This window comes from Meira miltonrushii (genome assembly GCF_003144205.1).
Source record: "Meira miltonrushii strain MCA 3882 unplaced genomic scaffold FA14scaffold_3, whole genome shotgun sequence".
Taxonomy (NCBI): Eukaryota; Fungi; Basidiomycota; class Exobasidiomycetes; order Exobasidiales; family Brachybasidiaceae; genus Meira; species Meira miltonrushii.
The window spans coordinates 404,533-430,840 of NW_020289945.1; the positions used below are offsets into that span (position 1 = coordinate 404,533).

Below are 26,308 nucleotides of genomic sequence, written 5' to 3' on the forward strand. Positions count from 1 at the left end.
CACTCACGCACAGTGATTAATTATTTTCTCATTCTACCACTCCCATCAATCGTCTTACCATCATCATACATCATGTTTTCCATCTCGACAAAGCTGGGAATAGCAGGAAATAGCAAAGCAACAATGATGTCTTCACAGATAAGTTCAGCTATGCAAGCATGCAAAATTTCAAATTTGCGAACATTTTCTACTTCAATTTCACGACTTGCTCCAACCAACAGCACCGGCAACCGACTACCATCTCCTCGCAACAATAACCTTTACACACCAAGAGCAGCAAAGCAAGGAGGGCCCGCCTTGGGAGGTGCACGGCAAAATAATAAGACTGAAAGAAGATTCTTGCAAGGTCGCAATTACGCACCTAAGAATTTGAACATGGAACACCTTAATGCCGAAAGAACAAGAAGAACACCACCTCTTCTAGGACCTTCAAGAGCGATGGCCGAGAGGAATGATGATATTTTCAAGTTAGGTCTAAAGCCTGGTCATGTGTCACTACATGATGATTCGTACAAGAATCCAGTCTTGCTTTCAAATTACGTTAGTGTGATGGGAAAGATTAAACCGAGAAGATCTTCGGGACTCACACGAAGAAGTCAGCGTGAAGTAGCAAAAGCAATCCGTCGTGCACGAAACATGGGTCTTATGCCAGTCATGAGCAAGATGCAGTATAAAGCATGGAGTTGATAGCAAGGGGTATTGAAAAATGTATGATAGAAAAAAGATCTGACTGGATATAATATCGAGCACTTAAACGCTCTCGCCTTTCTTCTTTTGTTCGACAGCCCAACCGATAAATGAGGGTACGTCCTGTGATAGAAAGGAGAGTTAGTCACCGAGCTTCTACAACTTTTCTTTTAAAGACTACTTACGGGTGAGATTTTGCTGGGCATGGCCATCTATGAGGAGAGGGAAACAGCGCTCACATAAGCATCGAATCACACAATAGACGAATCATTGCGACTTACCTCTTGGAACATCAGCGGAACACGTCCAGCACTGTCTGATTGAACGGCCATCCTACGAGAAAAGGCATGTCAGTCACGATCATAATTAACTTACTTTCTTTGGCACACTTACCACCACTCGGTTTTATCACCTTCCAATTCCCGAATGATTTCCACACTGCTATAGAAAGCTCGAACAAAGTTTGCTTGTGGTTCAAAGGCGGAAGTCGAAACGGGCAATTGAATGTTGATTGCACTGCTTCGTTTCTGGGTGGAGTCACTTTCTTCGTCAGTCTTCTCGGCCTGAGCATCACCGTTCAAGGATGCGATGATGGCATCGATGTGTTGACTTGACAATGGGTTAGCATGCGGTTTGAGGTCGATTGTCAAGAACATCTCCAAGAAGTCTCTATTGCTGGTGATCATGGGTAGTTTGTCTACGAGAAAGATGTGTCAGCAGGAGGCCTAAGAATGTCCCAACCCTAATTAAAACTCACACTCGGTAACCCAAACATCTGCACGAACATCAGCGATATATTCAGCAGCAGATTCTGGAATAGTAGGCGAATGAACTTCTTGGATCCTATCATAACGCAAGATTTCATGAATATATTGTCTTTCCTTGACTGGATGATCGACAAAAAGACCTGAATGGAATTCCTTGTAGGACAATTTGTGGGATTGGGTTGCCGGATCATGAATGCTTTTACGGGCATGCCAAGCGCATTTTGATGTCCTTTGAGATTGTTCACCTGGCATGAGCTTCAATGTTCCCACTTCGGTGTCATGTTCGTGCTTGTATGTACGACCGGCAGTGAAGTTTGATCTGTATAAATTCAAGGCTTGTCGTACTAACGAATTGAACTTTTCGCCTTTTAATTTATGATCTTCATTGAGCAAGTCCGACAAAGGGATTGCAACGGGTGTCAATGGACATTCAGCTTCGGGCTTTGGTGCAGTCATGATGTCAGTTTGGGATGATGGAGGCGGGAAGGAGTGAAGATGATTGTCTGAGCGTTAGGGGTATGAAGTAAGAAAGGGTGGAGGGTTGCCGGCGGCTAAAAAGATGATATAATCATACGATAAATGAAAAACGCGCTACGCGTAAAATAAAATTCAACCAACACTTTTTAACTTTAATACCAACCAACATCATGAAACAGCAATGAATGGCATAAAGAGAAAGTATGATGAAAGTCATCCTATCAGCTTTCTCGCCGGTTCGGCCAATGCTCAAAGATTGAGAAACACAAAGAAGAAAGTTGAAGTCATCAGATATCAACGAAACGTAAATGCTTCCTTTCAATCGAACCAAAGCAGCACGAGCACGACGGAAAAAGAGGCGGCAAGCAATTCTACTACTTTCTCACTAGAGAACGATCAGAAAGAGAAAGCTCAACTGATTTCTGACTCGCTTACACTAGGTCCAAAGGATATACAAGCACCGGAAGATGATCTTCATTTCACAAAATTTGAACCAAATACGGGCATAGAATTGAAGAAGCGCTTTGTGCCTAATTTGAATGTTTCCGGTTATTTGGAAGGACGAACACTTGTTCCGATCTCAACTCTCTATTCGATATGTCTACCGGGTGAGTCGAATGATGGAAAATGCACTATTCCAATCGACGGCGATTGGCTTATAATAGGCGCTATTGCCGAGAGAAAGGCATCGTACGAAATAAAGGGTTACAAGCTTGACACAAAAGGCAGAAAGATTGATGAAGAGAAGTTCAAAGCCGAGTATCTCGCTTACATGGAACGCAAAGGTGGTGGGCCGCCCGATATGAATGATTTAGACAATCCATGGCGAGACGTGCAGAAAGAAGTACCTAAATCAGTTTCTCAAACCTATACATTGGTGGATATCGGTCAAAGATTGGAAAAGCAAGAAACTGCGGGAGATTCAATGCTAATGGTGACTGTATACAAAGCTGAAGAAGTACGAGTCGACGGAGGTGCAAATCGCAAATATATAGGAGGTAGTGGCGGAGCGTATGAACTGATGGCTACGTTGGGTGCCGGAACAGTTGTATGCCTACTCAATCCAATCATCACACATGGACCAACACGATCAACTTCCACAAGCACATATGAGCAGTCGAATACGGACAAGAAGAAGTCTCAGAGTGGTTCAGATAAGAGTATGATTGGACTGAAACCTAGAAGATGGGAGAATGTCCTAACGATAGGTATCGCTAAGCACGTTGGAAAATGCGAATCGGCTCGTAGGGACGGTCAAGCATGCGGTAATTTTATCGATTTGCGTACTTCGATGCGAGCTTGTTCTTATCACTCTCATCTGTCCACTTCAAAATCACGCAGGGGTAGACAAGAGTTTGCCAATAAGTGAGTATTTCTAGGTTTTGTATCATGAGCTCACGCTGACCACTTCTTCATTTGACTATAGCACTTCGATATTCATGCGTTCTAGTGGACAACGTGCAACTCCTTATTCTTTTTCAGAAGGCATGGCTTTCTCCCAATCCAAAGCATACGTCTCAAAAGGTTATTCGGGAGCTTCAGCGGATTCACGCTTTGACATGGATGCAGGAAAAGGACGTGAAGCAGAAGCCAAATTCATTAGAGATGCAAGAGAGAAAGAAGCCGAAAATAAGATTTCTTCTCAATTGATCAAGAATCGTCGCAGTCGTCCTAAAGATAAGGTTCCGCAAACCAAAGGCGCCGATGTGCAGGAACAGAGGCCTTCTCAGAACGTTCCGCAGACGACATCCGACTCGCAAAAGCCGGAGGGACAACGGAATAGCTATGGATCTAGATTAGTGCAAGATGCACTCAAAGAGCTGAAGAAATCGACAGCTGGTCTGCCCAATGGTATTGTCGATAGGGACAAAATGAACTCAAGTCAGGGTAGATCTGGTTCAATTCGATTGCCTGGTTCTAGCGAGAAGAAAGAGCTTTCGAGTGTAAAGCTGGATAAAGTGAGTAAGAAAAGCTTCTTTGTGTTTGAGTATTATGCTGACAAATCTTTACCATCAATTGAACAGCTTCTGGCAAGACATAGCGCTTCTGCACAGATTCCCATGCCTCTTATGAACCTGAAAGTCGGAGTAGGCAAATCAGCAGTCCGAGCACCGTCCAATCCGTCTTTAGGCAGAAATCTCAAACTCGCTCCAAAGCGTCCAAATGCGGTTGACAGTAGACCTATAAAGATGAGCACAGACGATGACAGCTCATCCGATGACGATCTCGTAATCGAACGTGTTGTGAAGCCAGGCAAGACGACCTGACTGTCTCAAGATGTCATTTGTACTTATACATTGTATTACATAGCAAATTATACTTTACACATTAATCTCCTCTATAAATTGGCAATTCTATAAGCATTCTATTATTCCTCTTCCGCCATCAAACGATGAACCAAGTCCTTTGACATTCCAGTTTGTTCGCCTAGTCTGACGAGATGCGCACGTAGTTCGGCACAGATGAAACTTCGTGCAATACGTGCTTGATCCGAATCAAAGCCTGCTTGTATTGCATTGTACGATCTAGAGTCTTCCAAAGGCAGAGGCCATGATACACCACCAGGTGGTGGAGCCAATGGTGTGGTAGGGGAGAAGAGCGTCTTTCCAGGGATCGGATAGGCTTGCGCTAATGTTTCGACGCCTTCCATCTTTTCCTCCAATGAGCGAAGGAGTGTATTACTGGAACGAGCCTTTTCTCCAACGCTTCCTTCGTTGGATAATGCGAATTCTCTGGCCCGTTCAGTGATTGGTTCAATCGAATCATTGATCGGATGTCCAAATGTGATCGTGACTTCTGCACCAGGACGTGGCATCCACCTCGGATTTCCACGCGGTTCTGGCATCATTCCATCCAAGCCTGTGATCCAAATGGGAAGAATGACCGGTAGCTGTTTCGAAAGTCCTAAACCAGTCTCTAACAACATTCTTCCTATTCCCCACTTGAATCTTCTTACCCTTGCTTGACGTGACATATTCACATATCCTTCGGGAAAGATGTGAACCCAACCTCCATTTTGCAATAAATCGATGCTATGATCTAAAGCTGGTTGAAAGACTCCACGACCACGATCTGTCGGTAAGACTTGACCGGAACGAAAGATGTAAGCATTGAATGAATTTGTGAACATGATATCACTTGCGCCCATTGTCCATCTTGTCGTGTTTGACCGTTGATACAATTCAGTAGGTAAGCTTCCAAAAAGAGTTGGATCGTCCAGAACACTAATGTGATTGGCGTACGTAAGGACACCTCTCTTTTGCGCTACTCTCTTTTCATCTTTGATAACATTCACCAAACGTTCCAAACCTTCAACCCGAACGCTCTTACACCATCTTTGCAATAACAGATTGGAACACCATCCTACCAACCGAACGATCGAGTGTGACCGTTCATGCAAGGTTGAAAGAGGAGGAAGGCGGGTCAATGCTGTCATCAGCTTTGACTTTCATCAACTACTTGTACGATTTGGTCGTGAGAAGAAGGATCGGAAGAAGAGAAAGGGGAAGAAGAAAGTCAAATATTGCAAAATTGGCTTAGTAAGCACGACCCCCCTAACCCGCTAGCCGAGAATTATGCACGAGAGACACGTGAAGTGTCATTCATTATTTTATTTTTTGGAAGACATTGTTGTTATTCTAATTATTCGGAAGGAACGCTTTCTCTTCCTTTTTCACCACGAGCATCGGATGGATGTAAACTTGCACTCTGCTTTGCAGTCATGCTTGTTATGCGTTCATCATTTCGTCTGTTTGGGAGTGCGAAATCGTTTGGTTGTCGGATTCGTTCTGGTTGACTGAGCTTATATGTGCGCTAACAAGGTTTTTTCATTACCCTTGTGAACCCGGACGACGGTGCTCATAATAACCTTGACGGGAACGTGTTTATGATGATTGTACCGTCTTTGGATGTGAGCGCTTTCGTCGTAGGCATTGTCTCGTCAACTATAGGTTAATGGTCTCTGATTTCATAGCATACGGGATTAGCAGCTATGCTGCCATTATTCGAATTGCTGCGACCCAGGGACCAACATGATTTTGATATGTGGTTATTATGACTCCTTCTCGGGAGTAGAATACTTCTTAATAAGATATGTTTTTATGATGACCTCTTCTAAACCTACCTTTGTTATGATAAAGTTTTGTATGTCTACTTCTTTCACCTCAATGATTATCACTCAAAAGAGTAAAACTGCAACAACTGTAACCTAGAAAAGGTTAATTATTTATCACAATGAATTCTAATTCACCTCTGAATCCATCAAACTCATAGAGAAATAAGATAAAGAAGTAAAGTTGAAAGTAATAAGCTGAGATATAATCTGTTGCTATAGAAGGAGAATACTAAAACCCCTATAATACTCTAAATTACTTTCTCTTGTTTAAAGTATTACAATCCAAGCCCTTGGGGGGTGAGTGATTAGATAGACCAAAAACAAGATAAAGTAAAGAAAGAAAAACACTTTCTAGAAAACTTTACTTTCAACTTACATTCATTATTGCTACCTGAAAAATTTTGTGAGAGCATTTAGGTCATTCACTGTGTCCCTCCCGGTCCTGCCGATCGAGAGATCTAAACCCTATAATGATCAGATCTCTCATCTATACGATAGCTGCAATCAATCCATCTCATTGCACCGCTAGCCAAAAGCCTAAGATCACAATAGTCCAGTTGTGAGCTCGAACGTGCCAGATGTAAGACATGATAATGCCTATACCGGTGATCAGGGAAAAGAATAGCACAACATGGTCAACAGCCATCTTTGTTTAATCAAACCTTGAGGCATGGAGATGTTGTCTGATGAGATACGGAGATTAATTCGACTACAGACATACTCTATTTAAGGCGGAAGTGTAAAATCACATATGATGAGAATACTGATAACCTTAGAGACCATCAGAAATAGCTAGCTAATTATTAAGTTAGGTCTATTTTAAGAACACGCCTGAGACCGAAACTCACCGGGTGATACAAGCTTATCATTATCTTTCTAGCACGTTCACTAGACATGGTTGTTACTCATGTCACTTTATTGTGCATGATTCTTCATATCTATCACAAGGCTAATCAATTCGATGAAATACGCTTGGATCTCTCTTTCCCCTGTATTTTAGTTTGACATTAAAGTAAGCATATATATATGTATCTACATTCTTCATTTTAATCAAACGTCTTTATCATTCACTCTCAGATTTCATCTGTTGCTCCATGAAAACAGTTGGTGAGGTTGATCTCCTTTCGCGTTTTTCTCGACTTCGACTTCCTTAGGGACAACTTGTAGCTTTGATGTTATTCAGTAGTCATCTTACCTCATGTCTTTCTATCTCTTTCATCTAACTCAAGATTCATTACGCAAAACAAAGATGGCTGTATGCCATATTTCTTTCATTTTCTTTAGAGAAGTCACGACTAACAATATGTAAATGTCTCACAAGGCCTCAACTGATGCCCCTGTCAAGCTTCCTCTCCCCTCACCTTCTTCCACCAGATCGTGCGAAACACATCATAGCCTTTAGCAATCAATAGCACCCTCTACCATCTGAACCTCTCATGCAACGATACAGCTACGTATTGAATGCATTAAATAGTATTAAGATAGTTCCGTATGAATGAATACATCATCCCTCTTCATATATTGTGCCGATTTAGCCAACACGATTGACTCAAGAGGTGATTCGCAAGGTTCTGAGCAAAATTTGAAGAGGTTGTCTAGTTAAAAAAAGAGTATCAACTGTTTAAGCGGAAACGACTTGTTTGATTGCGGCCTGCAGAGGGGAAAGAAGCAAAGGTGGTCAGTATTCAATGCGATTCTGATATTCACATGAAGAGGGAAATTGTACTCACTTGCAATTGTTGAGGGTTGGCACCAACAGTTTGGGTGATCTTTTGACCGTTCTTGAAGAAAACAAAGGTAGGCATTGCGGTGATACCAACTTCTTGAGAGATCTTTTCTTGTTCGTCAACATCAACTTTGTAGAATGCGATTTGATCAGATGGAGCTTCACCTGCAAATTTTTCGAAAAGAGGAGAGATCATCTTGCAAGGACCACACCAAGTTGCCCAGAAATCAATAGCGGCAATCTTGTCTCCATTGATAATCTTTTGGAAATCTTCGTAACTTTCAATAGCTTGAACTGACATTTTGATTTGTGTAGATGAGAATTTGGCGATGCGAATAGGTGATGGTTTAAAGGAAGTTGTTAATCGTGGTAAACGAGAGCTTAAACGTATAGTTGAAGTGGTGCTGAGCATGTTATAGAATTGACGAAAGAATCATCTGGAACGCACGACCTTTTTGTATTACTGTTTACCGTTGCATGTGCGCACACGCTATTTTCTTATCTCCGGATTCCGACACGTGTAGAGAGAGAGAGTGGCGTTTACACACAAAAGAGACGCCAAGCTTAATCGGGAAGAGGGTCGCGGGAGGACAGGCACAATGGACCGTGCATTCAAAGACAGAAGAATGTGATGATGGTGGCCGAAACAATATCTACCCACTCGCCATCATTCTCAAAAAATGCGCCAACCTGATTCATTCAGTGTAAAATGCTCGATACCAATCTATGCGATCACTTCACCAAATTCAAATGACTTCATATATGCTGGAGGTGGTGGACAATCCAAGAGTGGTATAGCCAACGCAATCGTGAGTGATGATCAGGTATTTGGGAAGGTATCTTTGCGTGCTCATATCTAACAAATCTTTTTCCTCCTCTCAGAAAAGCGTTACTGTAGACGAAAAGAAAAGAAGCACGGTTGATCAAGCAGAGATCAAGTTGAGCAGTGCAGAGGATGCTCCAATGTGCATAACCCTTACACCTGACGAAAATGACGATGACGTAGAAGAACCGGAAGATCAGATGTCAGATCCTCAATCAAGCTCTTCAGAAAAGCTTTCGACGAATGGTAAGGCTTCGTTGAACAGCTCCCGCCTTTCTCAGAGAACGATCATTGCTGCCATAAATTCGGCAGTCTCCCCTTCCGGTGCGAACAAGAACTTGAGGAAGTTTGAATGGACAAATTCGCCAAAAGAACAAGACGAGAAAAAGCTACAATCGATCAAAAGTGTAGATGAAGTTGAATCCGTATCAATCAAGGATGCTGAAGTGTATATTCGATGCATCTCAACATCACCCAATGGCTCATTCGTAGCAGTAGGAAGTACAGATGGTCAATTCTCATTGCATTCGCTGCCCACACTTGAACGTCTTTGGTCTAAAACCATTGAGGACAAAAATGGCATTGCAGATGTGACTTTTTCAGCTGATTCGGCTTTGATTGCAATCGTTACGTCTGATTCCATTCAAATTTATCCAACCTTATCCGCCGCCAAAAGTTCTTCTGGACCAGAACTTTATCAAAGCATACGCAATCCTACCTTGAAAGGAACAAACGGTTGTGTTTTCAGAGCAGCACGTTTTGGTCGCAATGCAAAAGGAACTTCAACGACAAAAAGCAGCCGGCTATTTACTGTGGTCAATTCAAATCCTGCCGCTGGCTTGGGAAGCTCAAAGAAAGATCGTGAAAAGGCAAAAATACGAAAATGCTTCATTTCTTCGTGGGATACAGATACATGGACAGTCGTACAAAGTCGTCAGATAAGCGATAGACCGGCAACGGTTGCAGAGATAAGCGATGATGGTGCTTTTATTGCAATCAGTACTTCGGATCTTTCTTTGCATCTCTTGTCCAGTCATACGTTGAAATCGATTTGGCAAATACGTGATACGCATGCATTCCCAGGAACCTGTTTGGCTTTCAGCCGAAATGGTAAACTTCTGGCAAGTGGGAGTGCGGATATGACGTTACGCATTGCTTCGGTAGGAAAAGATTCGGGATCGATGATCACAACATCCTTCATTGAGAGTGAGTCCGTTTCTTACGAGCGGGTGAATGATTAAGCGCTGACCTTTTACACATTCTCACCATCCTAGGTAATGCTGTCATCTTTATCGTTGCTTTAGCTTTGGCCATCTTGGCATGGTATTTTCAGACGACCTTTCTGACATGAATTCCTTACAGAGCACATAATGGAGATCTTATTCACCCACCAATTCCCAGCATTCCTTTAGTCGTTGCCGATAAGAGTCATTCTTTAGCTGTAATGAAGCAACGTGCTTGTGTAAATACTCAAATTGACTACTGTTTGATCTATCCTGACTACTTTGCCTATCTTTTGTTTGTCCTAGCAGTTGATCTGCAAATCCGATGTAAGATATTGAGAGTTGAGATGCCCGTTCATGTGTTGGTGGAGTACCAGCTTTGATATGCTGAATGAGGTTAGTCAGATCATCTTCAACGATCTCGTCTGTGCCTTTGGTGTCCCCTTTCATGTCGTCCCCTATCAGCCCTGGCAAAAGGCTATGTCCAAAGTTTGTCAGCGGAGCTTTTGATGGCTCACCAATCGTCCTATGCTCCATTTCAGCCGTTGTTGGAGTAGAGTAAGTTGGAAGTGTGGAATCAGATCCGCCGCCTGGTGTTGGTGCAGCTAAACGCGTGTGGCCATACCAACAACGTATTCCAAAAAGCAAGAATTTGATCTTGTACTTTGATGTAGATCGTTCATGTGAAAGAAGCATGGCTGATCCCAAATCCATCAATGAAGATGCCACATCAGGCCTAAAAGGTGCATCTCCGGCAGAATTACTAACGAATTTGCGAGAAAAGATTCACCAAACAAATCTGTTGGAAAAGAGCAATGTGGAAATGGAACAAATGCTACTATCGGGCAAGACTGATGGGGATGAATCAAAAGACTTGGATGAAGATGATAAAGTAGTCTTAAAAGAAGCATTCGAGGAAAATAAAGAAGCAATGTGAGTTCTATGCCGGACTGTTCGGTAATGCGACTCATACTGATGATTTGTTGTACCACCCCTTAAGTCAACGAAAGAAGGAAGCAAGTCAGATATTCTGTGAAATGTTGTTAAGAAAGATAAAAGAAAGTCAGGTATCCCAAGAGCTTGCTCTAGAAATTCATTCAACAATACAAGAAGTACAAGGATCAAGCACAGCTGCAACAGAAGACCAAGGCATATATATGTAGATTACAAAAATAGGGATAGTATTACAAACAGACCGTCAGATGAGGAGAGGAGTCTTTAACGTCATCTTGCGCATTCATCTCTCCCCAGCGCTACCAATAGATGTCTTGCTGAATGTGTTGCTGTGCGACATGTGTATACTCGCCGCAGAAGATGATTTGGAGTGAATTGCGCCATCCAACAATTCCCTTCCGTTTGATCCTGGAATCACTGCGATATTTGGCCGATTCGCTTGAGCAGAAAAGCCATACAAGCATCCTAGATACTTTGCATCATCTATTTGACCTTCAAAATAACGCTTTCTCATTTTGAAAAATGTACTTGCTGTCAGCAATGAATCACTGCCTGCTTGATGTTGTTGTCCGATTCGGCTCACTTGCAAATCATCCGCAACATCTTGCAATCCTCCTTTTAGCGTTTTACAGGATCGCATGAGATACTTGATGTCATAAATGCATGGGAACCATTGTCGTAGATTTTCAAAGAATTCCGTCTCTTGAGCAGGTAGCGGTAAAGCAGTGACGACTTTTAATAGATAGCCAAAGTCGTACCCGCTATGAAATGTGACCCATCTTACATCCTCAAAGAGAACAAGACCGGATGTGATCATCAATTCACCGAAATGTTCGATATCGATCCCATGGTTTTCGTGTTTATCGAAATCCAAGCCGGCTTTGTTCAACAGATCCAACGATTCGGGTGCGCACATATCATCGGTAAGGCTGAAGCGAAAGTTGAATTGCCAAGTGCAAATGTCATCCGGATGTTCTCCTTCTTCATCACAAACGGTCAAGCCGAGTTGAATGAGTTTCAGAAGATCGACGTTACACCGAAGCGTTTGATAATGATAATCTGATGATCCTTTAAATGTGCCAATCGGACGTGCAACGATTCCAGGGAATTCTGTATCCATTGCAACGTATGGATATCGTTCGATCGCTTTCCGCAGATTACCCATCTCTTCTTCCACATTATCCGACCAAACTTCTCGTATTTGGGCACCGCCATTCATCGATGAGAGCGATGTAGCCGGTGCCAATCTTTGCATCATGATGTTCATCGAGCTATTTAGTTGAACATATGGATCCTTTCTCTTGAGGAGGCTTATGGTAATAGAAGAGATTTTTGATATTCACCAGGGCGCGTTGTAAATAAGCTGCCCGCTTGTAGCACTGCAAACACAATATTCTACTTCTATATATGCACGGGCTTCGAAGGCCGCGTGGTGAGTTGCTTCCCCTCCATCTTTTCTCACCTTTCCATCATCGTAATCAATACAACTTTTGTGAGCAAAAATGGTGCTCGAAGCAACGATGGTTGTCATTGACAACTCAGAATGGATGAGAAATGGAGATTATATGCCAACAAGATGGGATGCTCAATCTGATGCTGTCAATATCGTTTTTGATGTAAAGACAAACTCAAATCCTGAAAGTCGTGTTGGCTTGATCACAATGGCAGGTAAACGTGCAGAACTTCTCGCTTCTCTCACTCAAGATATCGGTAAGATGATCGGCGCTCTTCATTCTAGTCAACTTGGTGGTCAATCCGATATTGCAAGCGGAATCAATATCGCTCAATTGGCTTTGAAACATCGAGAAAACAAATCTTTGCGTCAACGGATTCTCGTCTTTGTTGGTTCACCAATTCCCGATTCAGAAGCTGATTTGATCAAATTGGGAAAAAAGTTGAAGAAGAACAACGTTGCAGTCGATATCATCAACTTTGGTGAAATTGAAGAAAATGAGGCAAAATTGAACGCATTTGTCGAAAACGTCAATAGCGGAGAAAATTCTCATCTACTCACAGTACCGGCAAGTCACAAACTTCTCTCGGATCAGATCATTTCTTCGCCCATCCTGATGGAATCAGATGGTGCGGGACCTTCAGGATCAGGTGCTGCAGGAGGATCGGGAACATCCAATCAATTCGAATTCGGTGTGGATCCGAGCATGGACCCGGAATTGGCTATGGCTTTACGCATGTCTTTGGAAGAAGAACAAGCACGTCAACGAGCAGCTGAAGGGGGAAGTGCTCCGACTGAGCTACCAACAGTATTAGAAAGTGCAAATGAGAGCTCAACAGCCGCTCCAGAGTCAAATGCAAAAATGCCAAGTGCAGGATCACTGGTCCTTCCCGGCGCAGATGCAATCACTGGTGCCGGGAATGCTGCTTCAGATGAAGGTGAAGATGCAATGCTACAACAGGCAATAGCCTTGTCCCGCGGTAATCAGGCTGGTGACATAGCGGCAAAGGAAGATGTGGAGATGGACACAAAGAATCAACAAGAAGATGAGGATGAAGAGATGGACGAGGAAGAAGCAATCGCACGTGCGATTGAAATGAGCCTAAAGGGTCAAGGTGATCGGCCGGCTGGCGAGGGAAGCGGATAGTGGTAAGTGATTATCTGATGAGCAATGAAATTCAATCTTTTATCCTAATTTGAGCACGTAAATTATGACATGCTCGATCGCTAAATCAAATGGTCATCACACATTCTCTTATGATATGCTCGATCGCTAAAGAAAAATGTTCATCACACATTCTCTCCCGTCATGATAAATAAAGCAAATGGCATACGTTTCCAATACGATCAATAAATTGAGTATAAAGGGGAATCCAGGAGGCTCGCGGCACGCTTAAAGCGGCGCAGAAGGTAAGGAATGCATCTAGGCAATAACGCAGTTTGCTGGGGGACCACTTGGGTTTTCCTGGAGGGAAAGAAAACACTGGGTTAACAACCGTAACTGAGAGGGGAAGTAATCTTTACGAGAAAATAAACTTACCTCTGTGTTCACTAGAGGTTCAATTTGAACGACCTCTGCGGTCTTCTTTGCGCCAGTCTGAAAGAGAGGATATCAATAAAGGAATGTTAGAAACGCCCATGGAATGATTTATTTCCAGATGACTCACGTTTTCTGGGACGGCAATGATTTTTTCGATGCTTTGTGGGGACATTTTGAAGAGAGAGAGAGAGTTTGATATTTGATGGGGGAGAGGAGATTCAGGATCTTACACAATTTACTGCCTTTTATATCCGTTCAAAAAATCAAAAATTAACATTCTTTCTCAAGATAAAGAAATCATTTCAAGAAATTTGACTGAGTATCCCCATGATAAATTGCATCGCATTTTAGGATAGATAAAAAAACCTGAGAACAAAGGGAAGATGAAAGAATAAACGGAATTGAAAGCACATGAGGTGTGACGAAGGTGCTTCAGAAACAAAGGGACTATCGAGAACAAGACAGGTGTTGAGGGAATAAGGTGTGAAGGAACAAAGGAACGGCAGAGAATGTAAAATCGTAAGAACAAACGGAATCCGTAACAAAGACAATACAAAAATAAGGGAATAGGATGAAGGAAATAGTTAATTAAGTGAACAAAGGGAAGGAACAAAGGGACATGGAAGGAACAAAGGGACAGGGAAGGAACATAGGGACAGGGAAGGAACAAAGGGAAGGAAAGGAACAAAGGGAAGGAAAGGAACAAAGGGAAGGGAAGGAACAAGGGAAGTGAAGGGAACAAGATGAACAAAGGGATTAAAATGAATAAAGGGATTAACATAGAAAGGGAATGAGATGAACAAAGGGGAGGGAGAACAAAGGGAATAGGTGAGAGCACAAAGGGAATCTAGTGTATGCAGTGCGGACGGGAGATTTGCCACCTGAAACAAATCACGCTAAACGCCGTTCTTATGCGCTGAAATATAAGACGCTAAATTTTTAATTTATTGACCCACTTCCTTTTTTATAAACATTCAGTCATCCCCGCTCTTACTCGTGCAGTTGGTTATTCCCTTTATCCCTTTGTTTTTAATTGGCTTGATTTATTCATTGGCTAGCTATCTCTGATGGCTTCTAAGGCTATCAGTCTTCTCATCATATATGATTTCATCCTTCCGCCTTAAATAGAGTATGTCTGTAATCGAATTATCTTAATCACCCACCCTTAATCTCCATCTCTCATCAGACAACATCTCCATACCTCAAGGTTTGATTAAACAAAGATGGCTGTTGACCATGTTGTTCCATTCTTTTCCCTGATCACCGGTATAGGCATAATCATGTCTTGCATCTGGCACGTTCGAGCTCACAACTGGACTATTGTGATCTTAGGCTTTTGGCTAGCGCTTTGGAATCTAGTTCTCTTCATCAATGCCATGATATGGTGGGGCGATGCCGACAACAAAGCTCCTGTTTTTTGCGATATCTCGGTGAAGCTTACAAGCATGTGGTTGATGGGAGTTCCATGCGCTAGCTTGTGCGTTGCAAAGAAGTTGGAGGCGATTGCAAGTACCCGCATTGTTTCTGTATCAGCAAAAGAGAAGAGAAGGACATTGATTATCGACTTATTCATTTCGATCTTCATTCCAATCGTTTACTCAACCTTATCTATCGTTTATCAAGGGCACCGATTCGACATCATTGAAGGCATAGGTTGCAACCCTGCCACTTACGTTAGTTGGCCGTATATCCTGCTGGGAATCATTCCTCCACCAATCATTTCAGCAATTAGCTTGGTATATTCTTGTATGTGTCTCAAACACTTCGTCGTTCGTCGAAAGCAGTTCACAGCAGTGTTATGTTCGGCAGGAAGCGATCTCAACAAGTCACGATACTTGAGAATGATGGCACTTTGCTCTGCGGAAATGTTAATAGACTTACCTCTTTGGATTATTCAACAAGGACTTGCCTCAGAACAATATGCACGTACGTACGAGCCTTATCAATCCTGGAGTTATGTTCACTATGGATTCGGAACAGTTCTCAGTATTCCAAGTACCATTTTTGACTTACCTGACGCTCACAAGGCTTGGATTAGTTCTGAAATGTCACGTTGGACTGCTCCCGTTAGCGGTTGGATGGTAATTCTGTAAGTGTGATTGACGATATTAGACAGAATGTTGAGCTGATAATCTTCTCATTGTTTTGGATAGCTTTTTCGGATTCAACGACGATGCAGTGAAAGAATATGTTTACATGTGGAACGCTTTCACTTCGTTTTTTAGGAGAAGGCTATTTCGACAAAACAATGCAATATTGACAAAAGGGTCTGCAGCACAAGACGTTGCTCCAACAGAACATCCTTTGGAACTTCCACCTTTAACTCCACGAACTGATGTCAGCAGTACGTATGAATACAAAGGCGATAATGTTGAAACTTACAACGACTCAATTACCCCGCAAGATCCTTTCGATATGGAATACGGCAAGAAAAATGGCGTTCATGTTTTCAGCGTTAAAACAACTTATGGCGCCTAAGTACACTTGATTTAAGATGTTCAGATAGCTCAAGTACGATTGTATCGTATATACCCCTTCTTCTTTCTTCGTTCATCACTCATTTTCTTATTGGATCATAATTTCAATGATATTATCATTAAATCCAAAACGAAAGCGTGGTAAGTAGATTTAGAACAAACGAAAGCATGGGAAATGATAGATTTAGCACAAACAAAAGCATGGGAAATCGATTTAGCACATGACGAATCAGACAGAATCTGCTGCAAAGTGTGCCATTCTTCAATGCGGTGAGATTCGGCATATTTGATCATCACCTGAAAGATCTAAAGAACGAAAAATAGGCATAGCAAAGAGAACATTTCGACATCATGAGAGTACAGTCACAGTGAAAATTCAATTCGTAATCCTACGAGAACAGGTTTTCTCTGCTCATGACACCTTGAAGACGGGTTCGAACGTTCGAAGAAGATGATGTAGAGTTTGTTTGCTTCGTGCTTCCAAGCCCATTCGCCACAGAACGACCTCCTGAGCTTTCATTCTTGTTGGCTGGCCTTCCACGAACTCTTTGGATTGCCTCTTTTGCTGACTGCCAATCGGGTTCGTTCTCAAAATCTTTTGCAAGTCTCGCCAATCGTGCTCTTTCACGGTCCGAGATGATGGAACGAGTTGCTACTACAGGCAGAACAGAAGCAAGGGATGATTGCATAGCTTCTTCTTTGTCTTGGTCATGTTCTGCCACTTCGACGGGGTTGGATCGCACATTCGAGTGAGCTGATGAATCTGCAAAATGACTGTTTCCTTGATCTGGTAAATTCTCCTCATCTTCATCATCACTTGCGTTGTAAAGAGCACGTTCAATGTTTCGTCGAAGTTGTCTTTCCCGAATCTCTTCTTCTTCCTCTTTCTTTCTGCGCTCCTCGATTTCGACTTCATCAGCCAAAGCATTCAAGCGTTTTGCTTTTCGCTTTGCGGCTATGGCATTTTGCACGTCTTTGCGCGAAATGGGTGCTTTGCGGTCAATCTCACCCTCATCACTTTCATCTTCGTCTACGTGCATCAGGAACGAGTAGGCATCCACAGGTTGCGAATCTCGATGACTGTCATGATACTCTCGAACAAATGCCTGTGAATCTTCTCTTTCCGCCAGAAGATCCATGCCATCTTTGCCTTCTAATCGACGCTTCTTGGCTATACTTCCATACGGGTTCTTGGCAAGCTTCTGTAACCAATCATCTTCGTAGTCATCTTCCAGAAATCCTTCCAGATTTCCACTTTCATGGTTTCTAGCACGTCTTTTATTCCGAAAAGCACCTCGAATTGCCCTTTCGTGCAATGCAAGAGCAGCCTTTTCATCTTCATCAACATCTTTAAGATATCTTTCACGCGCCAAAACGTCCTTTTCAGCTTCTTCTTCGTCACGTTGTTCATCGATCAGATCTTCAAGATCTCGCCCATCATCCTCATCCTCATCCTCATCATCTCCTTCGCTTGAGTCTTGATCGTCGTGATCACTGAAAACGCCCTCTAACCCACCATGTCTTCGTTTGTTTTTCCCTTTCTTTGGGCCCATTCCCTCTTCGTCTCCAGAATCTCCATCCGATTCTTCTGCCTCACCGTAAATGAATTTCATCCTCGCTTTAACCTCATCCTTTCTTACGATCGTACGGGCTCCTTCTCTCAGAAGATCAAATGCTGAATGTCTTTCACGCGCAGGCTCTTGTTCGACCTGCATACTTTCATCAATCTGAACATTATCGCTCTTGCTTTGCGCTTGATCATCTTCTTCATGTGCAGGAGCAGCTCGACGATAGCGTCTTTTCATCTTGCCGCCCAAGACTGCCTGCTGTGTTTGCATCTGACTGAGCTGAAAGCTATAGGATTGGGGTCTCGTTTGCGTAAAGAAACCTTCTTTGTTGATGTACGTGATTCCATTCTCTGATCGATTTGTGCTTTTGAGGCGAAGAAGGCGTTCTTCCTCTTCTGCACGCATTGCTTCCAATTCTAGAGCAATATTTGCGTCTTGCTGTTCAGGTAGCAGGATATCATCCAGTTCAGGCAAATCAAACGGGTCATCGTCGATCAATTTCGCCTGCGAAGCTTGAGCTTTTCGAAGAGCTGCAAATTCATCGTGATCCGAAGCTTGGTGGAGAAGAAAACCTTTTGCGCTAGTTGATGGTGGCGGCATCATTTCATTTCTCAATGAACTAGTCAACGGCGTACCCTGCTCAAAGAATTGTGTGAAACCAGTACCATCTTGTTCTTTCACAGAAAGCACATTAAAGCTATCGTTTTGCAACGGCGCATCTGATTGTGTATCCTCAAAAAATTGTCCAAAAACAGCTGAAGGATCCGGATCGGAATCTTTTTTCTCGTGGCCGGCGTTAACGACTGTCGATGGGATCGAGTGAAGCATGCCTTCTTCGATTGCTTGCTTAGCAACTGCGTTTCTCTCTCCATTGCTGTGCGACTTTTTGGTCGACGTCGAAGGTTCATCTTCTGGTGCAGATATATCAAGAAAGTCGCCATTGTCATCATCGTCTGTAATGACGCGAATGTGCTGATGCTTTTTGGACTTTTGCGAAGTCCTTGGCTTGATAAAGACGCCTTCTTGGTCTTCTTCTTCGCTACCCGAACCACCCAATGCCTCTTCATCGATGTTGACTCGTGCTATGATGGAATTTGCATCTTCGACATCTGAAGCCACTTCCACGCTTTCATTTCCGCTGCCATTATCATGCTCCGCATTTTGCTCTTGATCATTATTTTCAGGAGAGTATTCGGAATCGTCTTCATCACCGCTCATATCGCCGTTCAAATGATTCGTATGTGTATTTTGAACATTCTTCTGCAGAGACTCAATGAGAGTTGCAATGTTTTGTTTTTCAGATTCACCACTGTTATTTTGATCATCTGCAACTTTTGGCTTTGAGACCCTCCCCTTTCGTAATTCGATATTCTGCCGTTCCATTTTGTGCATGATGTATGCTTGAAGTTCAACCGCTTTTGTCCCTCTGAACTGTTCTTGCTTCTTCCCTGCTGTTTTAGGCAGGTTCGACGCTAGATCTGTCTTCCTTGCTGTCACATTTGTATCCTTTGAGCTTTCTTGTTCTCCTTTCTTCCCGATAAGGCGACCAAAGCGTTGGATCTGCTGTGTTGAGAAAGACATCTCAGGCTCATCTTCTTCTAGCTGCTGAACATCGACCCGCCCGCTCAACATTCGTCGAGGTACTTCAGAATGTCCCAAATTGTGACGTCCGGTATGGCGAGAATGTGGTGAGTACGATGTTTTGGTAGATGTTGATGTTGGTTCAGCATCTCGGTAAAGCTCAATATCATCATCCTCGCCCTTTTCAGCACCTTTTCCATCAGTGATTGCTTCTCTCAATATCGCTTTCTTCCGTTCTTGCCATTTGCGCCATCGATCTCGCTCTTCACTCTGACGTAATGCCTTCTCGATCATATTTTCACTATCAAATAAGTCAATGTCCTCATCATCATCGAGTGCGGATTCTTTAGGGGATAAACGATCTTTGATCTGCGCATAAATTGGGCGGGAAGACGGCTTCGCCAACATAAGCTTGGGATTCACATTAACTTCATCATTGTCGGAGAAGGCCTCGATCGGATCAGAGCTTGGCGATTGGCGGCTTTGAGGTGGCGATAATGTTCTCTCCAGCTTTGTGAGCGGTAAGGCATGTTTCCGATTTGCTTCACTACTTCCGATCGTGTTCAAGAGATCGTGAATACCAAAACGTTTTCTCTCACGGATAGCTTGTCGGACTCGAGCGCTTGAAATGCGCTTCTCTCGTTCGATTCGAGCTTGAACACGATTCATCTCATCTAGATCTTTCTTGGATAAAGGCCGAACATGTTTCCCAACAGAAGAAGTTGATGTTCTCACATCCTCATCATTTTCACTTGAAATATCTGCCGCCATGTCCAAATCCGGAGCAAGATTGAGTGTCCTTGCTGCCACTTTATCTCCTACTTTCTTGCTTTTCTTACGTTGTTTCGTCTTTATCGGAACATTTCGCTTATCTTTATCAGAAGTTGAGGTGATGTGATCTTCTGTTGGTGCACTGCTTTCCGGTTCAGTAGCATTTTCATCACTTTTGCGTGATTTTGCAGCTAATCGCTCCATTGCCAATCTGCGCTCCGCTCGCTTATGCTCTTGTTCAGCTCGCTTTTCTGCTTCAGTCATGTACAATCCTTCTTCTTGCGATGCAGATCGCCCTTCTCGATCGAATACTGGATCTTTACTTGACATCAAAGGGGAATCGGGTTGCCGAAGATGATGAAGCTTCGTTGTGGAAGATGAAGCGCGATTTGAGTCTTGATCATTTGAAGAGCTCAGTTCAGTAAGCGATCCTGAAAAGATGGAAGAATCGTTGGCGGGAGGAATCAAGTTGTGAGTGTTCATGATTGTACTTGAGCGGGAGCTCGATTGATTCAACGAAGGATGCAGAGGCTGAGAGTCAAAACCTTCATCGATGCGATCTGAAATGGCTCGTCTTTGACGAAATTTATTCAAGAATACCATTCCATCTTCTTCTTCACTCTCAGATGATGCCTTCTCTTCGCTTTCGCTAATTCCGTCACTGAGCAAAATACCCTTTCGACCTTTCAAAGAGATGTTTGCAGTCTTCGAATTGCTCTTTACCCCTTCATTGTCCGAACTGATTGAGGTTGGCCTAGAGATTGCATCTGCATCACCAAGGTCATCGTTATCGCGGGTAAGTGACATTGTGGTGTGTAAATATTTAGACGGAGGGCTGCTAAAGACAGCTGTGTGTGACGGAGAAGAATAGTCACTTTCCGTTAGACTGTTGATGACTTGTTTGTGAGTGGCCATCTTGATGATAGAAAGTTAAAAGAAAGAAACACTTATGTCAATCAATTAAGTGTGGTATAATGTTAGCGCGTCAAGACGCGTACCGATACGCGTCTATAACCTCCCGAACTCCCCGTAATCACCTAGGCACTCAAATAGGGTTAGACGATGATGGTATTGAAGATACTATCTTTTCACTGTTTTATGAATTATGTACTGCATTTCGCATGATTGTCTTGTTGGCACGCAACTTTGTACACTATTGAAGAGATTGTTCCTCGCACCCGTAGACATCGCTATCCAACACAAATCAAATAGAATAAAGGGTATCTCGTATCAAAAGGGTGGAGCTGAAGAGTATGTACAACGTTCGGATGAAATATAAACATTGGTAGGCTTGAAATGATCACTTTGAAGCTCCATATCATCCACATCTTTCGTGAAGGGAGAGCTAGGATAAGTGTATGAACTGTCCGTTGCATTTATAGATGAAAATTGAATAATCTCTTGGCTCGTATTTGTATGGTTATCTAGATCGGGTGACACACTGCTATCAAAAAGAGGAAGATCATGAGTTGAGCATTCGTGTAATGAGTAGAATGTGCGTGTACTTTTATAACTCACTGTCTCTTTCCAGAGAAGCCACGGATCTTTTTGATCAGAAGCGGATTGCAGCCGGCTGCCATCTTTTGTAAAAATTGTCCAATCATTGAGAAACTTTCCAACCAAGGCTGTGAAAGGTGAAAAGGGAACAGGTTAATTCTATTTCTCCACTCAAAAGTACTTTATTGCTTACCTGTTTTGACAGACCAAAAAAGCCGAAGAAAACAACTCCGGCAGCAATGCCAGCCCATCGTCCAATTTCGAGAGCAGCTTTCGTTGCGGGTATATTTCCTTCATAAGGCACCTCATACACCTTGTTGAACCCTGCGTGAACGTAATTCCAGCTCTTGTATGGTTGAAAGGCGACGTACTTGATATTGTAAGCGAAAACGTAAATATTCAGAGGCCATGTGATCAAGATTTCCATGAATGATAACAGCATCAAACGGAGATAACGCCTCTTGGTGAGTCCTATGCCGTTTGAGTGAAACAAGGCACTAAAGTGTCTTGTTCTGAGAATAAACCAATGCAAAACGATTGCTGTAAAAAAGAGCGGATCGATCAGTTCAAGCATGGTCTTTGTCAGAAGAATCATTTCATACGTACCTGCTAAAATAGCATTTGTTGTAGCAAGTAGTAAAGGCGGTAGTTGAGATAAGAAGAGTGCTGGAACCGATGCGTAAAGAGGAGTAATGCACATCATACCAATTACCACATCAGATCGATGACCTTGAACGATATATCGTAACGGAACTAGGAGGAGAGGGCAGATTATGCCCAAAAAGATGTCGATGAAAAGCGATCTCCTTTTGTCTTTCACAGTTTGTGAGACTTGACGAGTAGATGCAATATTTTCCAACTTACGCAATAAAGCAAACATACCCGCTGAAAATCCAAACGGATAGATGTATTGAACTACTCCAGCTGTATAATTTCACCATTATCGATCAGCATTTATTTTTCCTCCGGATGAAATTGGCTTACTCACCAAAATCACACCATCTTAAAATATTTTCTCCTAAGTCTGTTTTGTAATCGGCAAATATAAAGGCAGTTATCGCTTGTGTTGAGTTTCCAAGAATAGCCCAGAATGCCATCTCTAAGAGAAAGTCAGCAAATTACGTCTAGGCATCAACTTTCTTTCAGACTCACGATTAAAATACCTAGATAAGATAATTGATATCAATGGTCATATCATTAAACTTCATCAAAATGAAGACTCACCAGCATTGCGTATCTTGATATCACGGGGAAGCGCAGGGATAATTAGTGTAAGAGCCACGATTCCCGGCACTCTAAAAATTGTCACTGATTTCAGCGGCATGGCATAGTCTTAAAATGGTAAAGTATGTCGAAATTCACAAGACAATCATTTTGACTGTACAAGCATAGAGTCTACTATAAGAAAGCCGCTTCAGTGGCAAGCTGACGTCATTTGATCCTGGCCGTGGCACACCCCAAGACTGCTTGAAGGCTAAGTACGGATAGAATTTGCAACATCTTGGTTGGTTGGGATATTTTCTTCCCCAATCCAGTCTGCCAGAAATCCGTGCAAGGGACCAGCGGCTGAATGTTTGGAGTCGGAATAAGGATCCACGTTTCGACTTGCGAACAGATTGGATCCTTCAAAAACAGGTGGCATCTTTTCTTGAATGTAAGCGCAAATCAAGCACAAGCAACTCTTATTCGGAAAGATGTCCAAATATCGCATCCAAGAAATTACCATCAAACGTTCATCCCAGCCTATATGTAGGTGCTCCCTTTCTCGTGATCCTATTCCGATTTCACGGGCACAATCTTCCACGTACGGTAAAAGGCGCAAGTAATTTTCGAAAAGATCATGCGTGCATTGCAGCATTATCCTTTGTACACTATCATTCTCATGATTTGTTTTTAATTGATCTTTTATGTCCTGATCTTCCTTGGCGTGCATCAAGGAAGCGAATCGCTCTTTTTGACCACTTCCGCCTTCGAAACTCAATTTTTGCGAAAGCCAGTCTTCAAATTTTTGCATGCGGATCTCGTTCCTCCAAAGAGCGCCTCTCTTACCGATTCTGGGATCGTCCAGAGGATTGGGTAAGTCGAAAAGATCGGGGTGATTATCGAATAAAGTTTGACGAAAGATTTGCCGTGCTCTCAAAGGAGCAGGTATTCCATCCCAGAGAATTTCCTTGCTTTTCAGAGGATCTTTACGTTGGAATAACATCCTGGCAATGAACGGATGATCTTCAGAATAGCCCATCTCCTTTCGCTTGGCGGATACTTCCTCGGCAGCCCGTAAGAGTGTAGGTAAAAGGATAATATCCGAGTCTTGTTGCCATTTGGACGTATATTCTTGGTAAAGGTGATAGACTTGTTGTGTTTCTCCTTGCTCTATCATACGTTTCATCATACGATAAACGAATCCTGGCCTTGGCTTGCAGTCACTATCTCGACTCTCTTCCAATTTGACGGGCCACTGATTCAGGGCGTTCAATGCTTCCGTTGTACGGCCTTGAGAAACAAGAGCGACACAATATTCTTCCAGGCAATGCAGATCAGGCCGAATACCTCTTGATAGCATCAGATCCCAAACATCTCCTATGAGATCACTACAATCCGAATCTTCTCGTAAAGCAATTTGTTGCATAACTTTTGCGTATATGAAAGGCTTTGAAAGGACTTCTTCCGGTGGCCTTGGAATTGGAATAGTCTTAGGACTAGCCTGATCAAGTATCCGCATCGCAATATCGGGCGAGTCTTCCATGTTTGCCAACATTCCCACAATGGAAGCCCATACTTTGATCTTGGTGAAGTGTCCTACTTCTTCGTTGGTCGTAAGGATGATGCCAAACAGCTGCAATGCTTTCTCTTTTTGACCGAACATCACAAGCTCTTGCAAAAAAGCTATACTCTTGAAGAAATCTATTGCGATCCGATTAGACTTGTACAAGCGTTCTGCTTTTCCCACAAGCTCGATAGCCTGGCGCTCCGAGCGGGAACGGGTCATGATGTACAGCGCTGAAGACAAAGCAAATTGCAATCCTGCTCCATGTCTTTTGTTGTCATACAGCCTATCTATCAAATCGAGTGCAGCGTCTGAAGTTGGGAATGAGCGTTGTGCGCTAGGTGTCCATCTTATCTGTTGCCATGGAAGTTTGATATCGCCATCAGCTGCTTCACATCCCAAAATTTGCATGCGAAGGATATCACTATGATCAAGCGAAAGATTCGAATCTGCCCATTTTAGAAGCCTCTGAACATGACGTCGAATGTGTCCAAACGGCCAAGGTAAAAATGATTGTACCAGATGCCGTATGATCTTCAAAGCCTCAATTTGACCATCGATTGATACGGAGTTTGTGCGGACTAAGCTGTCAGCGATTCGTATTGTGATGGAAGTGAGCGAACCACTCAGATAGGTCGCCTGCAAGTCATTCATGATGAGATCATTCAGACTCAAATGAAGTATAATTGCACTCTCCGAATTGAAGGAATCTAGATTTTCGTTAAGCAGAGAGCATGCTTCTGAAGCGTGATGCGAATTCCGTATCAAACCGAAAGCGTGTTCCATCACAAAGACAGGGATGTCTGGTCTAAGCGATGATTCAGGATTCTGTAGTTGAGCACCAATCATTGCATGCAGCTCAATCATCACGTCTTCCCAGCTTTTACAGTGTGCAAGTATGTTGATGTAACATGACCAAGCAAACGCATTTAGTTGAATTTCGCTTGAATCAATTTTTGATTTGACAAGCTCTTGCAAGGCACTTGACTGTTCTTTGTTGAACAAAGCAAACACATCTTCGAAGGAGTCTACTCTTTGCTTCACCTTTCCTTTTAAGTGAAGATTTGCGATATATTTTGTCAAGTCTTCCAATTGCATCTGACGTAGTGCATCGATAGAATCGGGGAGGAAAATTGGGATGTCCGAAGTAGATGCTTCATTTTGATAGAGCAAATTCTCATCGATTTGGCCAGTGATTGAAGAGTAAGACCGGTAGAAGTGATGAGAGGGATTGCAGGTCCCACTTTCCCACCTTCCCTTTGCCTGCGGGAAAGTGTTAGGTTGATGATTGATGCTCCTTAGTCCTCTCCAGTATCCTCGAAATGATGGAAGTAGGTGAGATCCCTTCCCACCTCCATAGACCCGTTGCAGCTGGCCAAAGCCTTGCAAGGGCGTACGCATTAAGTAGCACACATGCGTTGAAATGATGACGATGATTGAGTGGTGAGAAAGAAGATCGAGAAGAAAAAGATTTTAGTCCAAGATTAATATTAAAATGAATGACTACAGTCCACACGCGCCACTCCAACCCTTTTTCCGAAGAAAGTAAAAATCTCCGATAATAGAAAGCGTGAGTGGAGCCAAACGATTCCTTTCACTGGATACCATCATCTTCTGCAGGCAGGGCAATGAGATCACAGTCTCAATTACAGAGAATCTTGCTTGATGCAGCATGTATTCTCTCCTCGGCGGCAAATATAGCCCGAAGAGCTGCATTGACGATCGATGTAGCGCCAGAAGGTCCTCTTGGCAAATCCACCAATTCGACGCATTCATCCTCTTCACATGATCAGATAGACAAACGAGAGAGCAAGAGCGCAAATATTCAGTCACAAATCTCCAAGCCAAGTCCATGGCCATCCGTGGTTCTGAGCAGTTCGTCC

At 43.0% G+C, this 26,308-nt stretch overlaps 12 protein-coding genes across 12 annotated transcripts; 5 read left to right on the forward strand and 7 right to left on the reverse strand.

Moving 5' to 3' along the window:
* Positions 1–64: 64 nt before the first annotated feature.
* On the forward strand, positions 65–774 carry FA14DRAFT_161217 (uncharacterized protein). Its single transcript, XM_025499012.1, has one exon. It carries the CDS (start codon positions 73–75, stop codon positions 685–687), a length of 615 nt encoding a protein of 204 aa, XP_025353597.1. The 5' UTR covers positions 65–72; the 3' UTR covers positions 688–774.
* FA14DRAFT_155993 (uncharacterized protein) lies at positions 751–1,910 on the reverse strand (the record flags this gene model as incomplete). The annotated part of the gene is made up of 5 exons (XM_025497798.1): positions 751–810; positions 873–899; positions 969–1,020; positions 1,081–1,384; positions 1,445–1,910. 5 exons carry the CDS (start codon positions 1,908–1,910, stop codon positions 751–753), a joined length of 909 nt encoding a protein of 302 aa, XP_025353598.1.
* Positions 1,911–2,112: 202 nt separating this feature from the next.
* Positions 2,113–4,198, forward strand: FA14DRAFT_155994 (uncharacterized protein; the record flags this gene model as incomplete). Its single annotated transcript, XM_025497799.1, has 2 exons — positions 2,113–3,296; positions 3,358–4,198. 2 exons carry the CDS (start codon positions 2,113–2,115, stop codon positions 4,196–4,198), a joined length of 2,025 nt encoding a protein of 674 aa, XP_025353599.1.
* A 30-nt stretch (positions 4,199–4,228) lies between these two features.
* FA14DRAFT_161218 (uncharacterized protein) lies at positions 4,229–5,403 on the reverse strand. The gene has a single exon (XM_025499013.1). The coding sequence runs from the start codon at positions 5,365–5,367 to the stop codon at positions 4,300–4,302; it is 1,068 nt and encodes a 355-aa protein (XP_025353600.1). The 5' UTR covers positions 5,368–5,403; the 3' UTR covers positions 4,229–4,299.
* A 2,263-nt stretch (positions 5,404–7,666) lies between these two features.
* On the reverse strand, positions 7,667–8,072 carry FA14DRAFT_179954 (putative TRX2-thioredoxin II; the record flags this gene model as incomplete). Its single annotated transcript, XM_025500969.1, has 2 exons — positions 7,667–7,696; positions 7,776–8,072. 2 exons carry the CDS (start codon positions 8,070–8,072, stop codon positions 7,667–7,669), a joined length of 327 nt encoding a protein of 108 aa, XP_025353601.1.
* A 379-nt stretch (positions 8,073–8,451) lies between these two features.
* Positions 8,452–10,980, forward strand: FA14DRAFT_179955 (WD40 repeat-like protein; the record flags this gene model as incomplete). The annotated part of the gene is made up of 6 exons (XM_025500970.1): positions 8,452–8,580; positions 8,654–9,800; positions 9,869–9,917; positions 10,283–10,375; positions 10,463–10,750; positions 10,818–10,980. The coding sequence occupies 6 exons, from the start codon at positions 8,452–8,454 to the stop codon at positions 10,978–10,980; spliced, it is 1,869 nt and encodes a 622-aa protein (XP_025353602.1).
* Positions 10,818–12,316, reverse strand: FA14DRAFT_161220 (CAF1-domain-containing protein). The gene has a single exon (XM_025499014.1). The coding sequence runs from the start codon at positions 12,027–12,029 to the stop codon at positions 11,055–11,057; it is 975 nt and encodes a 324-aa protein (XP_025353603.1). The 5' UTR covers positions 12,030–12,316; the 3' UTR covers positions 10,818–11,054.
* Positions 12,317–12,352: 36 nt separating this feature from the next.
* On the forward strand, positions 12,353–13,821 carry FA14DRAFT_161221 (uncharacterized protein). Its single transcript, XM_025499015.1, has 2 exons — positions 12,353–13,689; positions 13,765–13,821. The coding sequence occupies exon 1, from the start codon at positions 12,433–12,435 to the stop codon at positions 13,369–13,371; it is 939 nt and encodes a 312-aa protein (XP_025353604.1). The 5' UTR covers positions 12,353–12,432; the 3' UTR covers positions 13,372–13,689; positions 13,765–13,821.
* A 1,392-nt stretch (positions 13,822–15,213) lies between these two features.
* FA14DRAFT_161223 (fungal pheromone STE3G-protein-coupled receptor) lies at positions 15,214–16,032 on the forward strand. Its single transcript, XM_025499016.1, has one exon. The coding sequence runs from the start codon at positions 15,219–15,221 to the stop codon at positions 15,855–15,857; it is 639 nt and encodes a 212-aa protein (XP_025353605.1). The 5' UTR covers positions 15,214–15,218; the 3' UTR covers positions 15,858–16,032.
* Positions 16,033–16,367: 335 nt separating this feature from the next.
* Positions 16,368–21,073, reverse strand: FA14DRAFT_161224 (uncharacterized protein). Its single transcript, XM_025499017.1, has one exon. It carries the CDS (start codon positions 20,966–20,968, stop codon positions 16,631–16,633), a length of 4,338 nt encoding a protein of 1,445 aa, XP_025353606.1. The 5' UTR covers positions 20,969–21,073; the 3' UTR covers positions 16,368–16,630.
* Positions 21,074–21,761: 688 nt separating this feature from the next.
* On the reverse strand, positions 21,762–22,583 carry FA14DRAFT_123976 (fungal pheromone STE3G-protein-coupled receptor; the record flags this gene model as incomplete). The annotated part of the gene is made up of 2 exons (XM_025496614.1): positions 21,762–22,198; positions 22,265–22,583. Coding segments are annotated over 2 exons (756 nt in total), but the record flags the coding sequence as incomplete, so codon positions are not given.
* A 387-nt stretch (positions 22,584–22,970) lies between these two features.
* On the reverse strand, positions 22,971–25,873 carry FA14DRAFT_60836 (uncharacterized protein). The gene has a single exon (XM_025502557.1). It carries the CDS (start codon positions 25,824–25,826, stop codon positions 23,133–23,135), a length of 2,694 nt encoding a protein of 897 aa, XP_025353608.1. The 5' UTR covers positions 25,827–25,873; the 3' UTR covers positions 22,971–23,132.
* Positions 25,874–26,308: the final 435 nt, after the last annotated feature.

Excerpts from the sequence above, each read along its gene's own strand:
- FA14DRAFT_161217 (XM_025499012.1), top strand. The coding sequence starts at position 73 with ATGTTTTCCATCTCGACAAAGCTGGGAATAGCAGGAAATAGCAAAGCA.
- FA14DRAFT_161218 (XM_025499013.1), bottom strand. The coding sequence starts at position 5,367 with ATGACAGCATTGACCCGCCTTCCTCCTCTTTCAACCTTGCATGAACGG.
- FA14DRAFT_161220 (XM_025499014.1), bottom strand. The coding sequence starts at position 12,029 with ATGATGCAAAGATTGGCACCGGCTACATCGCTCTCATCGATGAATGGC.
- FA14DRAFT_161221 (XM_025499015.1), top strand. The coding sequence starts at position 12,433 with ATGGCAGGTAAACGTGCAGAACTTCTCGCTTCTCTCACTCAAGATATC.
- FA14DRAFT_161223 (XM_025499016.1), top strand. The coding sequence starts at position 15,219 with ATGGGAGTTCCATGCGCTAGCTTGTGCGTTGCAAAGAAGTTGGAGGCG.
- FA14DRAFT_161224 (XM_025499017.1), bottom strand. The coding sequence starts at position 20,968 with ATGTCACTTACCCGCGATAACGATGACCTTGGTGATGCAGATGCAATC.
- FA14DRAFT_60836 (XM_025502557.1), bottom strand. The coding sequence starts at position 25,826 with ATGCGTACGCCCTTGCAAGGCTTTGGCCAGCTGCAACGGGTCTATGGA.